The sequence below is a fragment of the Cuculus canorus genome, chromosome 1, assembly GCF_017976375.1.
Source record: "Cuculus canorus isolate bCucCan1 chromosome 1, bCucCan1.pri, whole genome shotgun sequence".
In the NCBI taxonomy this organism is placed as follows: domain Eukaryota; kingdom Metazoa; phylum Chordata; class Aves; order Cuculiformes; family Cuculidae; genus Cuculus; species Cuculus canorus.
Window position 1 is genome coordinate 165,196,096 of NC_071401.1, and position 14,187 is coordinate 165,210,282.

Sequence of the window (14,187 nt, forward strand, 5' to 3'; positions counted from 1 at the left end):
ATGTCTTTTTCATTTTGAAAAGACATTCATTAATGTCTTTTTCTTTACAGTGAGACACTAAATCATTCTGCTGTTCAGGTAGCCTTTACCTTTCTTTTTTTTTCCAACTTCAAAATGGATAAATTTATCTTTCTTAGAATTTCTATTTTAGTGTGGCATTAATATGACCAGGTTCTTTTTTTTTTTTTTTTTTTTTTTTTTCCTGTCTCTTGTTTTCATTAAGATAACCTAAATGTGGTAGGTAAAAAATGCAGTTGTCTGCAAAAATTCCTATTTTGGGGGATACCAGTTTGGCCAGAATCAAATTCTTCATGTACGTGTTGCTCCTATGTTTGCAACTCTTCCTAAGAGAATCCTATTCTTAAATAGCTTATAATTGAAAGGCTAAAAAGTCGTCTCAGTTCTTTCTTAGTACATATTGGTCTCTCTGCATAAATGTATATGGTATCAGTTAAAAAAACGAATTTCTGAGATGTAAGAGTTGAACACACTGTCATTGCATGCCATGATGATTTGAAAATTTGACAGCTTTTCCAGTGTCTCCATAATAAATCTAAATGTCAGCAGATGTTGAAATCAGTCAGTGATGAAAAACCTATACTTACGTATGGTGCGTTTTCCTCACCTCTCATCCTTACCAGTCTTGATTTTTTTGGTCACTTTCAGTAATTCTTTGCTGGTGATAAGTTTATCTCCAAGTACATGGCACTGTAGAGAATACTGTTGAAGTACTGTCTACCAGGCTGTTCCAGAAACAAGTGGTTAACTGACACATTTCATATATTATATTTGATTATTTTTATAAATATGGTGAATACTGCAAACCAAAGTATTTTTATTTTCAAAGAATGTAAAAGAAATGCGGGCATTACTTAAGGATACAGATTAATATAAATGTATTTTTAATTATTTTGCTGTCCTTCTTGCTAACTTCTGGTTAACGTGAATGACAATTTGTTCTGGAGAAAAGCAGATGCACAGCAGGATTCAGACCATCCAGAGCAGTAACTGCTATTCCTGTTCAGAAAACCAATCTTTATTTTCTCTGATGCAAACTTGAAAACTATTCTGGTCTCTTAAATCTTTTTTCTGTTGCTATCCAAGTCCTGTCCTGCTACAGCCTTAAATGGGAGCAGAAAGAGGAAGCTATAGCTTGCATTTTTGTGAATATCTTTTACTTTTGTGTCTTCTTTGTAATTTATATCTCTCTTATGCCCAGGGCTAATGTGACAAGGTCAAGTAGTATTAAGTTTTCAGTAATGTCCTTTGTCTTTCTGGTTTGAATTTTCTTAGGAAAAAAGTTAACAAAGAACGTCAGTAAAAGGAAGGCTATAGAATGATGAGGAAACATTTTAACTCTCATAATGCCAATGGCGCAAGAGTATTCTAGTTGACGAGAATAATTTCTAATTTACTAAAGCATATACTGGTAAAGATCCAGAGAACTCATTCGGTATAGACAAAATACTGCATTATTGTTCACCCCTTGTGCAAATTAGGATGTTTATTTTCCTGGACATTTCTGAATATGCAACTCTGTAACTTGAATAATGGATTGTCAGTCTTTGCAGCCATACTGTTAGCCACTAATATCTATGATAATATTTGTTACAAATATTACATTGGCTACTGTCAATAATATTATTAATAAATTTATAAATATTACATTATACTACTCAGAAATAAAATGCAGATATTTGTAGTGCTATATGCAGGTCTGCTTAGGGGGCTTAATTCTTTTTAGAGTTAATACTTCATATTTATTTGATTCCATGGAAAACTGGCGGGAAGGTAATACAACTAAATAGGTCTAGAACCAGGACAACTTTAAAATATGGTTTCAGAAAGAAATGGACATATAGTGAAATAGACTCAATTGGCTCTATATTTGTTTCTGTGAATTTACTATTAAATGTCATATAGAATGTTATCATATAGAAATAATTGTCAGCTGAATGTGATTTTTTTTGTTGTTGTTTTGCATATTGTCAAATTTTCAACAAGATTATAGAATCTACAGCAAACATTTTGTCTGTACCAGAGTGACATCCAGTTCTATCTTTCAGTTGCAATGCCTGCATTAGAAACAACATAGTCACACATTTCAGCAGCAAATAAGAATTTTTTGGCAGCTGCACGTTTGTAGAGTGAGTGGGTCTTATTTTTTTTATTTTTTGCATAGCCATGCTTCTGACCATAAGAATTCTGATTTATAGCTTTCAAAGGCACTATACCCTCAGAAAATACTGCTTTCCATAAAAATTAGCAGTTACAAGTGACCACACATATTGCCATCAGTGTTACCATTCTAGTAGGCTTAGGCTTTGTTCATTCAGAGATGCAACAAGTTACCAAAATGTGTATTTTTTTTTAAACAGATATTATTGATTTAGTATGTGCTTATACATAAATGTTCTAGTTTTAGTTGAATTTATTTTTTTGCACTGTGAGTTTAATTCTTCCTCCCTCTTTCATAGTTATCATAAAACACAATAAACTTTTAAATCTGAAAGGTAATATGTGGAAGTAACCTGGCAGTTAACTCTTAGTTGCACCAATGCAAGTTTGTAAGTAAAGAAACTGGAATGCACAGGACGCTAATGTTTTAATAGTAGTGATAACATACATATTACAGTCCAGAATCCTTTGTGCAGATGAGTGTCAGATCAGTTTCTTTACATTTACTCCTCAATACTATGAATAAGGTTTTTGTCATGGCTTTACTACTACTTTGTTGCTTTATTTCACAAGGAAAGCTCTGATATGCAAGAAGAGCAATCCCATAACTATCTGTATAATAGGCACTTATTTGACACTGTTTTACAGAAGCAGTAGGAGAGTGGAAGCATAGGACAGTACAGCCTTGACCTTTTATGAAATACAATTGTGACAACAATTGATTATCTTTTGTAACTAGTTCTAGAATCTAGGAAGTAATACACTGAGTGGAGAAGAGAAACAAAACTGACAACAAGTTTCAGCAATGAGGAATGAAGGAAATGAAAAGAGGAAAAGCAGATTTTATTTCTTCTCCAGAATCAAGGCCTTCTGTTAGTTTAATTCTACTTGAGATGCCTAAAGAAAAGCCCATTGAGTTGTGTAAATCTTAGGAGACTACAGATTCTCAGCACTAAATGCAAGAAACGACATGAAATATTCAGAAGATAAAGCAAAACATTAATGAATAAATATTAAAAACTGAGCTACTAAGAAATGTTTTCAAGTTAAAATGTCAGTAATTAGTTCTAGCACCTTGGATAGCTAAGGAGTATTTTCATATAGAACTAAATAAATTGTCATAACTATGGAAGATTTTTGTACCTTTCTGTTTATGAGCTGTTGCTTTATTTAATTGAAAAAAACCCTCTTCTGTTTTGTTCTTAGTTTAACTGAGCTTATGCCTTTAAATTCATTTGTATCTTTGGAAAAGTTGGATGTCAAAAATAACTGCTTGTCAGGTGAGTTGTATAAAAAAAAAATAAAAGCTCCATGCAAAAAAGATCTCTTAAATTATATTTTAACTTGATTGTTCCCATTTGCTTTTAAGAGACATTTATACAGAAAACATACAAATTGCTTCCCAAACATGGATTTATGGATGTTGATCATAACTGTTCTGTATAGGTAGCAGAATTGCTTCTAGTATTTAATGATTTTGGTACATTATACTTTCATATAAGATTTTATGAGCGTTAATATGGTTCTCTATTCAAATTTATATTTCATTTTCTTTCCTGCTACAACACAGATCTTAAAGATGTCATTACGTGGTTAACTGGATGTCACAAATTAAGGGAGTTGTCCCTCAGTGGAAACCCTCTTCTCCAAGAAAGGAATTGGAGGTAAGAAAATAAACTAATTTGGTAAGTTAATCAGGAAAATCAGCCAAAAGCTAGGTTTACATACATTAGTTAAATAATAGAAATGAGGTAAGTATGAATACTACCACAAACTGGAGGAAAATTGTATGAAAATAACAAGAAAAAAATCAGTTCTATGATCTTTATTTTCTAAGAATTCCAGTTTGTGGTTTTGTTTAAACAAAAATCTTGATGTTTGGCCCAGCACTTAGAGCTTTAGTAAGAAGTTTGTGCTAAAACTCAACAGTGGTCTCTCTATGCCATTTAACTGTTATCCTAAGTGAGTGTTTTTCTTTATGATAATTAGTTTAGGTAAAGGCAGAAATTATGATGATATAGACTTTTCTCTGTCTGTTATTGCTTCTTTGTCCTTTGACCACAGTATCTTCTTTTTCAGCTTGAGATCTGGTTGTTCCTCTTTACTGATAAGTTTACCATCTTTGGTAATTTTAACACTCTGATTGAGGTTTTGTCTGACCTTTATTGTCCTGTTCTACAGTTTTACGTTTTATTAATACTTTTGCTCAAAGACATGACCATCCACTCAACCTTTATTCTCCTTCTCTTTCAACTGCACTGTTTAAAGCTTTTATTTTTTTTTTTCTGAGAGTATTAACGGTCTTACCCTGCTTACTTGCCTTTCTCATAACCATCAGTTTCTATCACATAGTGTTTCACTCTGCTTTGCTGTCTTTTTTTCTTTCTTATTTACTCCCTTCCATCAGTTCATCCATTCACTGCATAACAGTCTTGCTGCTTTGACAGGTTCACACTGCATGTAGCTAGAGAAAGAGTGGGTATCTATAATAAATGTACCAAGGAATCCTTGGTGTAGCATCTTTTAAGGAAAAAAAATTAGTAGAAGGAAAAATTAGAATGAATGGTTGATTTTTCCTTATTAGCTGAAGGTTTGGCTTTTTTCTTTTTGTGAGAATTTCTTATCATTATACAAAATATTAGTAGCTTTTATGATTGTGAAAGAGACACAGATGTAAAAATAATGCTGTTCTTTGCTGGGTATTGTGTCCAGTTCTGAATCCCTAATACGAGAAGGATATGGAACTGTTGGAACAGGTCCAGAGAAGGGCTAGAAAGATGATCAGAGGACTGGAGCACCTCTGTTATGAGGATAGGCTGAGAGAGTTGGGGTTGTTTAGCCTGGAGAAGACAAGGCTCTGGGAAGACCTCATAGCAGTCTTCCAGTACCTGAAGGGAGCCTACAAGAAAGCTGGTGAGGAACTTTTTACAAGGGCTTGTAGTGATAGGACAAGGGGGAATGGCTTTAAATTGGAAGGGGGAAGATTTAGATTAGACATTAGGAAGAAATTCTTCACAATGAGGGTGATGAGGCACTGGCTCAGGTTGTCCAGGGAAGTTGTGGATGCCCCATCCCTGGTAGTGTTCAAGGCTAGGCTGGATGGGGCTTTGAGCAGCCTGGTTTAGTGGGAGGTGTCCCTGCCCATGGCAGGGGGGTTGGAACTGGATGATCTTTAAGGTCCCTTCCAACCCAAACCATTCTTTGACTCTATAATACTGAAATACGACTCTGTAATACAGAAATAATACTGAAATAAAATTAAAGAGCTGGTCCTAGAGACTGGCATATGTGTGCATGGTAAAACTGGATAGGATAGAAAGGAAACTTGGCATATGAAATGAGATGCAGTCACTAGAATCCCTGAAATCCGTAGTTGTGGTAGGAATGTATTTGTAAGCCATATGAATAAATTGTACATGGATAAGGTTTTTTGTATACTTTTTTTGTATTTTACTAGTTTCCTGGTTTTTTTAGTTCATTGTTTTGCAACCCTGTATGTGGGCTATCAAGACTTAGAGCTGTCTGAAATAACTGTTCAGCAGTAGTATAGTTGTACTGTTAATTTAATATGAAGTATTTTTTCAGCTTCCTTAGAATTCATGCTTCCTAGTCTACCAGCCTTCAGGAACAGAATGACAAGTTGGAAATGCAATTTTAGATTTTTAGGTGGTGGTCTAGAATACATGTGTTGAAATGGTAGAGTGTCTTTTAGTAAACTCATACTATAATTCCATTAAATGTACGAAGAAGAATTTAATCAAGAAGACTGAAGAATTGCTGGTTCTTTCAGCTAAAAGAATCAAGTATTTATGTGGGAAAGTGCTGACATGATAAAATGTCTAAGGAAATTAAAGGAGACACAACAGTTGGACTATTATTTTGTATGTAATACAATCAGGTGATTGAGATTTTTTAATTAGAGAAACATGATTTTTTTTTAAGCTTAGCAATTTGAAACAATTTTCAGTCCATTTATATCAAAAGTGTTCATTTCAGGGGGGTTTGGCTAGATCACCTTTAAAGGTCCTTTCCAACCCAAACTGTTCTATGATTCTGTGATACAAGGATGAGTTTTACAAGCATTTACTTTGTTGTTCATTTCTGTAACAATCAAAAAAAATTTGAAGAATGATCAAACCATCCCTTGTATAATTTCGCATCAGTTAAAGTGAGGCTTTACACTGCAGTTTTGTGCAAGAATGTGGTTAGATAAATTGTGTTCACATTTGATATAATAGATTTCCTAGTACTGCAACAGCAAATATGTGTTTTGAAGTATGTGTTGTATTAAGAGAAAAAACAAAACCAAAACCACCCTTACATGTACAAAGTCCAACACAAAACTGAGACTGTGCCTGTAACTTCATATTCAACAAATGAAGAAAATCACCTTTAAAATAGTTCCTTCTGAGTTGACACAGAGATGCATTCGAGGCTCCCAACGTTCAAAGCAATTCTGCAGATCAGTTTCTGAAAGGCTGTTGAGGATCTCCATCATTTTTGCTTTCACATCTTCTACTGACAAAAAAGAGGTTCCTTTGAGCACTCACTCGATCTTTGGGATCTCTTCACTGTAAGCCTTAGTCAGTAATTAAAAAGCTTCTGTTTCAGATTTCTTCTGTTTCACAAGAAATGTAATGTTAACTCGCTGTTCAGTCTTGCACACTGACATTTTTCGACCAAGGGTAAGAAAATGTCTGTATTTGAATACGTATCTACACATACTGAGTGAAGCAATTGAGTTTAGTCTTGTCTCGCTTTGACAGGTTAGTACATGTTCTATAACTATCTCTTTGTTTCTGTCTTCCCACTCTTGGTTCCTGAGATACAGGACTAGTCTCGGGGGGGTTTGTGTTGAATCTCATATATCTTCCATTAAAAGATTTTTGTACAAATTTCTCATTAGTCTTCCAGTGGATAAAAAGAAGTATTTGAAACTTATAGTTGGAAATGTTAGAATAGCATAAAAGAAAGCTGTACAAATATATTCTGGCTTGATTGTTGTTTTTTTTTAATGAACAGACATATTTGCATTCCCATCATTCTTGCAGGTAATTTTGTGAATTAAATTCAGTGACTGTGACAATATCTTAATTTCCCATTTGCATTGTTTTAATTAGCACTGTTTTACAGAACCACTGTTATTTCACTTGTTACCTGGAGGGAAAACCTTTCTGAATTCCAATTTAACTATAAGAACTGACACTTTAGATTGCTTGACCCAATACAGCTTTTATGATTAGACAAGAGATTCATTTGTCTAACGGATTTAAAGTATGGGATACTATAAAATATGGATTTGCTGAATACAGCCTTGACCATATCTTCAGGCAATATGTTCCAGTGAACTTTACATAACCCCTTGATACCAACAAAGGAATTAGTTGTAAAGTTTCCCAATTGGTTTTGTACTTTCATGTCCAGCCAGTGATAACACCAACAAAAGTGAAGTAGTAAGAAAATGCTTTTTAAAAATTAAACCCTGGGATCAGTCTGAGCACTCCTAGGGGAATGTGTTTCAGTGCTGTAATGATTAATAGAGCCTCTTAAGTGACAGAATATTCACCAGGAAGTTTTCACTAAATGAAATATTGACTCAGCCCTTCACCAGGAGAAACCCAGCTGCAAAAACTAGTGTTGGGATCCCAGAGCTCTAAGACACGATACTTCCAGCATCAATCAACTTTGATATGGCATATTTTTAATGTATCACTGTTCAACATCAGCTTTAGTAATTCCTCTCTATGTTTTCAGGGTCTGTCTGTCTAAACCCATCACTTTATTCCAAATGTATTTCAGACAGCATTATTACAGTAATGAGCAGTAGAGAAGGAAAGTTTTATATTTGCAGAAACCCTAGTATTCTATTGAGCCACATTTTGGAATAGTCTAACTTGGTAACGGAAACTTTCTCTGTTTTAATCTTAGTGTATATTTTCTGAGCTGAGTAATAGTCCTTTATATTCACAAGGAATAGTCAGGGAGTTCTCAACTTTTGAAAATGGTATTATCCTTTTTAATGGTAAGGGAACTTACAGCCTATGATAAGTATTTCCGTGTGCGTTACTTAAAACTAACTGAATGAAAATATTGGATGTTGATGTATTGATTTAAAGAATTTTGCATTCTTGAAACTTAGAAAAAAATTGGTCTGTTATAAGAAATATGTGAAGCAAGTTTGCAGTACTAGATTGTATTTCATAATAACCTAAACGAGACAGCGTTGACGATACCGTTTTTTTAAGTCAGTAGATAAGTTTCTCCTATGTATTTTTTCTTACCTCAGTGGCCCTGACTGTCCTTTTCATAGCAAGGAAATGTCATCTCTACTGTTATCTCTTTCACTGACCCAAATCCAAAATTTCAATGGTGGATTTTTTCCAATAAGTCATAGTTAATATAATGTTGCTCTATGTGGTATATGCAAATAGTAAGACTGACCATGTTTAGTATTTGGCCAACAAAGCCAGTGCTTTATCTGAATCCGGTGACTTAGTTTTCTGTCTTGCCTGCTGATCAAATGCATTGCAGGTGCCTGCGCACAAGCGTGTCAGTTTTTCCTGTTGGTGGTCAAGAAGATAAAATGCTAGCATTAGGGAACTGAGAATGTTGTCATTAACCTCCCTGGGGTCGGTATTTCAGCAGTGGTCTTTATACCAACAAAGTATTATGAAAAATTATATTCTTAGCAAGATTTCTTAGGAGTTTTATGATTTATTAAGAATAAAGTTTTATTAGTATATCAACATATTAAATAAGAACAAATATATGCAAATACTTAGACTCATTACGTTCTATATCATTACATAATTGTATGAATAAATTGGGGAGTTTATCATTAGGATTTCATCACAAAACTAATGATGACTTTTTTCATTTCTAAGGCCTTCCCTGTGTAAGGTTCTTCCTCGTTTACAGTTTCTTGATGGTGAAAACTTAAACTGCCATACGTTACCCACAACTGATGGAGAATCAAAAGCAAGAACTTTTCTAGAACTTTGTCAAGTTCAAATAGAAGAAAATATTGCTCTGAAAGAAAAGGCTGCTGACCTGGGGTATGTATTTATGTGACTATAAGTTGCTTTCAGAAACATGTTTTCATTTATCAGTAGTGTAGTTCTTGGTGTTTTTCCTATGAAATTGCTTAGCTTTTGTCCTGGAAGCATTTCATACTAAGAAAGAGATTAGAATCATTGACTTGAGTGCAAGAAGTATTTCAGATAGATACTAAAATATGTGGGTCTTGACTTTTGTCTGTTTAAGTTTGAGAAAATAGATGGTTCAAAACTTTGAGTTAGTAGTTGTTGAACAACTGCACTTGTTGAACATACATACAACATAGTACAATGGTATGCAGAAATAGTAGCTTAAATCCTGAAGATGTTATAATCGTAGTTAACATGACTTCCAGCTTCAGCTTAATCCAATTTAGTCTGGCTGCTGATGCAATATGCTCTATTCTTTTTTTCCTGCTTTTTTTTTTTCTTGTCTGTATTATTCATGTTCCAAATAACTATAAAAGCTTTGACCTCTTTTTTTTTCGTAAAGTGGAACAGATAGCTTTGTTTTCAGGTCTTTGATTTTTATCATACTTACTACCTTTATCATTGTTATCATGATTAGTTGTTGAGTGACTTCAACTTAGATACTCCAAGTTTATCATTTATACCTGATTTATATCATTTATCATTAACATCTGATACCTTTTCATTGCTATACAATATGTAAACATTTCAAATTTGTCATGTTTTTGCACTTGGAAATATTGCACATTTTCTTCTTAGTTCCTTTTAATTTCCTAACAGGTTCACAACATCCTTGTAGTCCTTTTAATATCTAGCTGGTCTGCTGATGTTTGGAAAGATAGTTTCCTTGATCATGCCACGTACAGACTATTATCCCAGACCAGGTGAAGCATGTGACATTTGACAGTACTTTAGTTTGAGCTTCTCCTTGTGTACTTTGTAGATGCAGGAAAAGTACCTATATTTTCCTCATAATCTAGCTGTTTTGCATTTACATGTAAAACTTCTCTCTCTATGGTGTCTCCTTACTACCTAATGGGACATTACATTGATGTATTACTGGATGTTATTAAGCTACAATAAAATCTTCATAGCTTACTAAACCATTTTCTCTGAAAAGAGTTTATATTAAGGTTTACATTGAAAGTAGCTTGGGAAGAATTACATGGTGCAGTTTTCTAATGTCTAGGTGGCTTCTGAATCTCATATGTTTCTCCATTAAATCCCCAAAATACATCTTCACTTCTGTGATTTTTGGCTTCTAGATTGCAGACAGGAAGCTGATACTTGCTGGTGTATTTACCATTTGAAATAGTGTTCTTTCTTTTTCTTAAAAGGAAAGCAGGAAAAGTTAAAAAAAAAAAGGTATTCCTCCTCCTTTATGGTAGAGAAAAATTTCTTATGTCTGAGATATAGGACCTGTTTCATCAGTATCCTTTGCAGAAAAAAATACGCCAATGTGTAATTAGATATGACTTGCGAGAAAGCTGTAGTAGCATTTAAGGATCTAATTTTCATGTGCATTTCTGCAAGATTGTAAAAAGTGGGCGAGAAAGATGATATTCACAAAATTTCATGGTTTATTTAACTGTGGTCTGTATGAGTCAATTAACTTTCAATAGTTAATGGCTCATTCTACTTTCTGGAGGCTGAGACTTGTCTTTATCGAAGACCTGAGGCAGGAGATGGAGTGCCCATTTACCATTATTGCAGATGACAACAACTGGGAAGAACCTGTTTATATGCCTGAGGGAAGGGCTGCTGTTCAAAAGGATCTAGGCAAGCTGTGGAAACAGCCCAACAGGAACTTGTGAATTCAACAAGGACAAGCACAAACTTCTTTACCTTGGAAGGAGTGACCCCTTGCAACAATATGGGCTGGGACTGGATGGTCTGTGCTGAAAAGGACCTTTGAATCTGCATAGATAAGAAGTTGAATGTGAGCCGAGCCGGCAGTGTGCCCTGGAACCAAAGAAAAGACAGAACCAGGGTCTTGCAGTGACGCAAGGCAGAAGAATTAGCAACAAGAACCTAAGATGAGACAAGAAAGGTTCAGACTGGTGTAGTGTGTTGATCTCAGCCAGTAACTAAGCACCCATCAGCTGCATGCGCAGTTGTCCCCTTGCCAGCAGGATGGGGGAGAGAATCAGAAGTTTAGAACGAAGAAAAAGCAGTGGATGAAGATAAAGACAGTTTAATAAGTGAAGGAAAGAGGAGAGTGAAAACCCCAAAAAGCAATCACTTGTCACCTCCCATCAGCAGACTGATGCCTAACCAGTCTCTGAGCAATGGCTACCTTGGAAAAAAAGTTTTATTTCTGAACTGATGTTAAAGGATGTGGAATATAATTTGGGTCAGTTTGGGTTAACTGTCTTGCCTGTGCTCCTTCCCAGCTTCCTAGACACACACAGCCTACTTGCTGAGTGGGACTGAGGAGGACTTCACTTTGTTCAAGCACTGTTCAGGAACAGCTAAAATATTAGTATTTTATCAGTACAGTTTTGGTCACAAATCTAAAATGCGGCACCAATTGGGCAGCTATAAGGAGAATTAACTCCATCTCAGACAGACACAGTACAACTGGTCATAAGAAAAAAACTTCTCACTGTTACAACGGTGTTGCATGGCATCAGGTTGCCCAGAGAGGTTGTGCAGTCTGGAGTTTTTGAAGACTTGACTTGATAAAGCCCTGAGTAGCCTGGTGTGTTCTCAGAGCTAATGAAGCTTTAAAGCAGGAGATCAGACTAAAGACCACCTGAGGTTCCTTCAGTTGAGACTTTTTCTATGAATCTGTTTAAATTTTGTTTAAAAGATCTTGCAGCTGTGTGAGAAGAATAGTGGGAAGAAGAAATTATATAAAAGTCTCTTCTTTCCTGAGGATATGGATTGGGGAAGAGTGGGGAGACAGTGGGTTGTGGGTTTCTTTAAAGTTTTGAGAATTAATTCACAATCTGTTAAATTGGTAACTTTGATGTGGTTGAAGCAATCTTGTATCAAATTTAGTCTTAAAATGAATTTCTTGTTTGTTAAAGCCTGGTATGTTTTAGTCAAAATAAAAGTACAATTTATAGATGATTTGAAAAGTGTCGAAAACTGCAGTTCATAAAAGGAACTCTAAACAACTTTTTTGTATATAAGCCTTAACAGCACAGCTATTATGTGTACATACTGCAATACTTTGCCTGAATTAATGTGACATTGCTAAAAAACAGGCCAACAATAGAGCAAACTTCTGTCTGTTTCACATCTTACTAAGTTATGAGCCCCTGTAGGTGTGACCTCAAGTATGTAAGCTGCCAAAAGTAATCACTTCTTGCTTCCCTAATCCATGTTTCATAAGCACTGCTGCCCAGTTAAATTGCATGTGTTTCTGCCTGAAAATTCACTGTGTTTCCCATACTTAAGTATTAAGCATATTTTAAAATTAAATTTATCCATTCTAATAAATGCTTTCTGTAACGTTATCTTTAGATGTCTTGTAATGAGTAAAAATTAACATAACAGCTTGCCTGCAGTCATTTGCTTTCAGTGATTAAATATGCAGATTTCTAGGTAGCTTATAGAAGCTCCTCCTAACACAAGTTATATTTTACCACAGTATTATAGAATCATAGAATGGTTAGGGTTAGAAGGATCCTTAAAGATTATCCAGTTCCAACCCCCCTACCATGGGCAGGGACACCTCCCACCAGATCAGGCTGTCCAAGACCCCATCCAACCTGGCCTTGAACACCTCCAGGGATGGGGCATCCACAGCTTCCCTGGGCAACCTGTGCCAGTGCCTCACCACTCTCATGGTGAATCAATTCTTCCTTATGTCTAATCTAAATCTGCCCCTCTCTGGTTTACACCCATAAATAATATAAACAAAAGCTCAGTTAAAATTAGGCTGTACTAGTTGCATATTCAATATATCAAAACTCACACATTCCTCTTACAAAAAGAACCAAATGATAATTTGTATTTGGTGGAAGGGAGGAATCTAACCCTTCAAATAATTGACTTACCAAGATCATAGTTGAGCTGCAAAATGAAAAACATGATGCTAGGTGCAACGGCCAGGAGAAAACTGCCATTGCTGATAAGAACCAGCAATGTTTGTTTGTCTGCTGTCCCTTTTGCCTCCAAGAGCTTTTTTTCTGTTGACTTTTCCGTACCATTTTAATTTTCTCATTCTGACAAAGTTATGCACTTTGAATAACTTAGCAGTCCTTGCAAATACAATTGGAATAGGAAATTTTGTAATAAAGATGTCAGTTCTGTAAGCAAGATTCTGCTGCCACCTTAAACTTTTGAAGTGGCAACATTTTGGCTGATTTAAATTCCATTGAAATGTCACTGAAAGAATGAATAACTTTTCTGTATCTATTAAGTCAGCCAGTGCATGGATCCTTACACCTCCTACATGTCAGTGAGGTTTGCTTTTCCCTTCCTAGACATTGCATGTGAAACTGAGCAGGTTTTGGTCTAAATTACCAAGATGACAGTGATGGATATTCTTGGTTTGATGTTAGGACTGAAGTTGTAGCAGTCATTAATAAGTGCCTGACTTGAATTTCCAAATAGATTATAATCAGATTCTAATGCTTTTATCTTCCCTTAAAGTCCCTGGAAAATCCTAGCACCACTTGAGAGATACAATTTTGGTAAGAAAAGCTACAAGTGGCTTACTACTCATAGCGTTTATTTGTGAAAGTAATATATTGGTCTTTAGGTACTAGCAGGGCCACTATCCTGGCACATTTGTACCATGCTATGAAAGACCAATGTCTTCCTCTTCTGGCATAGTCTCCCTTTCTCCGACTGCAAAACCAATGCATTCTTTTTGACTATGCTAAGATTTACATATGGCATAAATTACCTTCACTTGTTAAGATCAAAACAAAGCTGTGGGTAGCCATTGAACATGTGGGAATGTGCTGGTCAGAGCTGGAAGTCGTAGCAATTTTGCTGTAGCAAGACTGCCATATTCATTTACATTACG

At 35.2% G+C, this 14,187-nt stretch overlaps 1 protein-coding gene across 1 annotated transcript in view; it reads left to right on the plus strand.

Moving 5' to 3' along the window:
* LRRIQ1 (leucine rich repeats and IQ motif containing 1) overlaps positions 1-14,187 on the plus strand; it is a 107,344-nt gene that overhangs the window by 18,860 nt on the left and 74,297 nt on the right. The window contains 3 exon segments of the mRNA XM_054067172.1: positions 3,385-3,458; positions 3,749-3,842; positions 9,063-9,233. Coding sequence (XP_053923147.1) covers positions 3,385-3,458; positions 3,749-3,842; positions 9,063-9,233 — 339 coding nt within the window.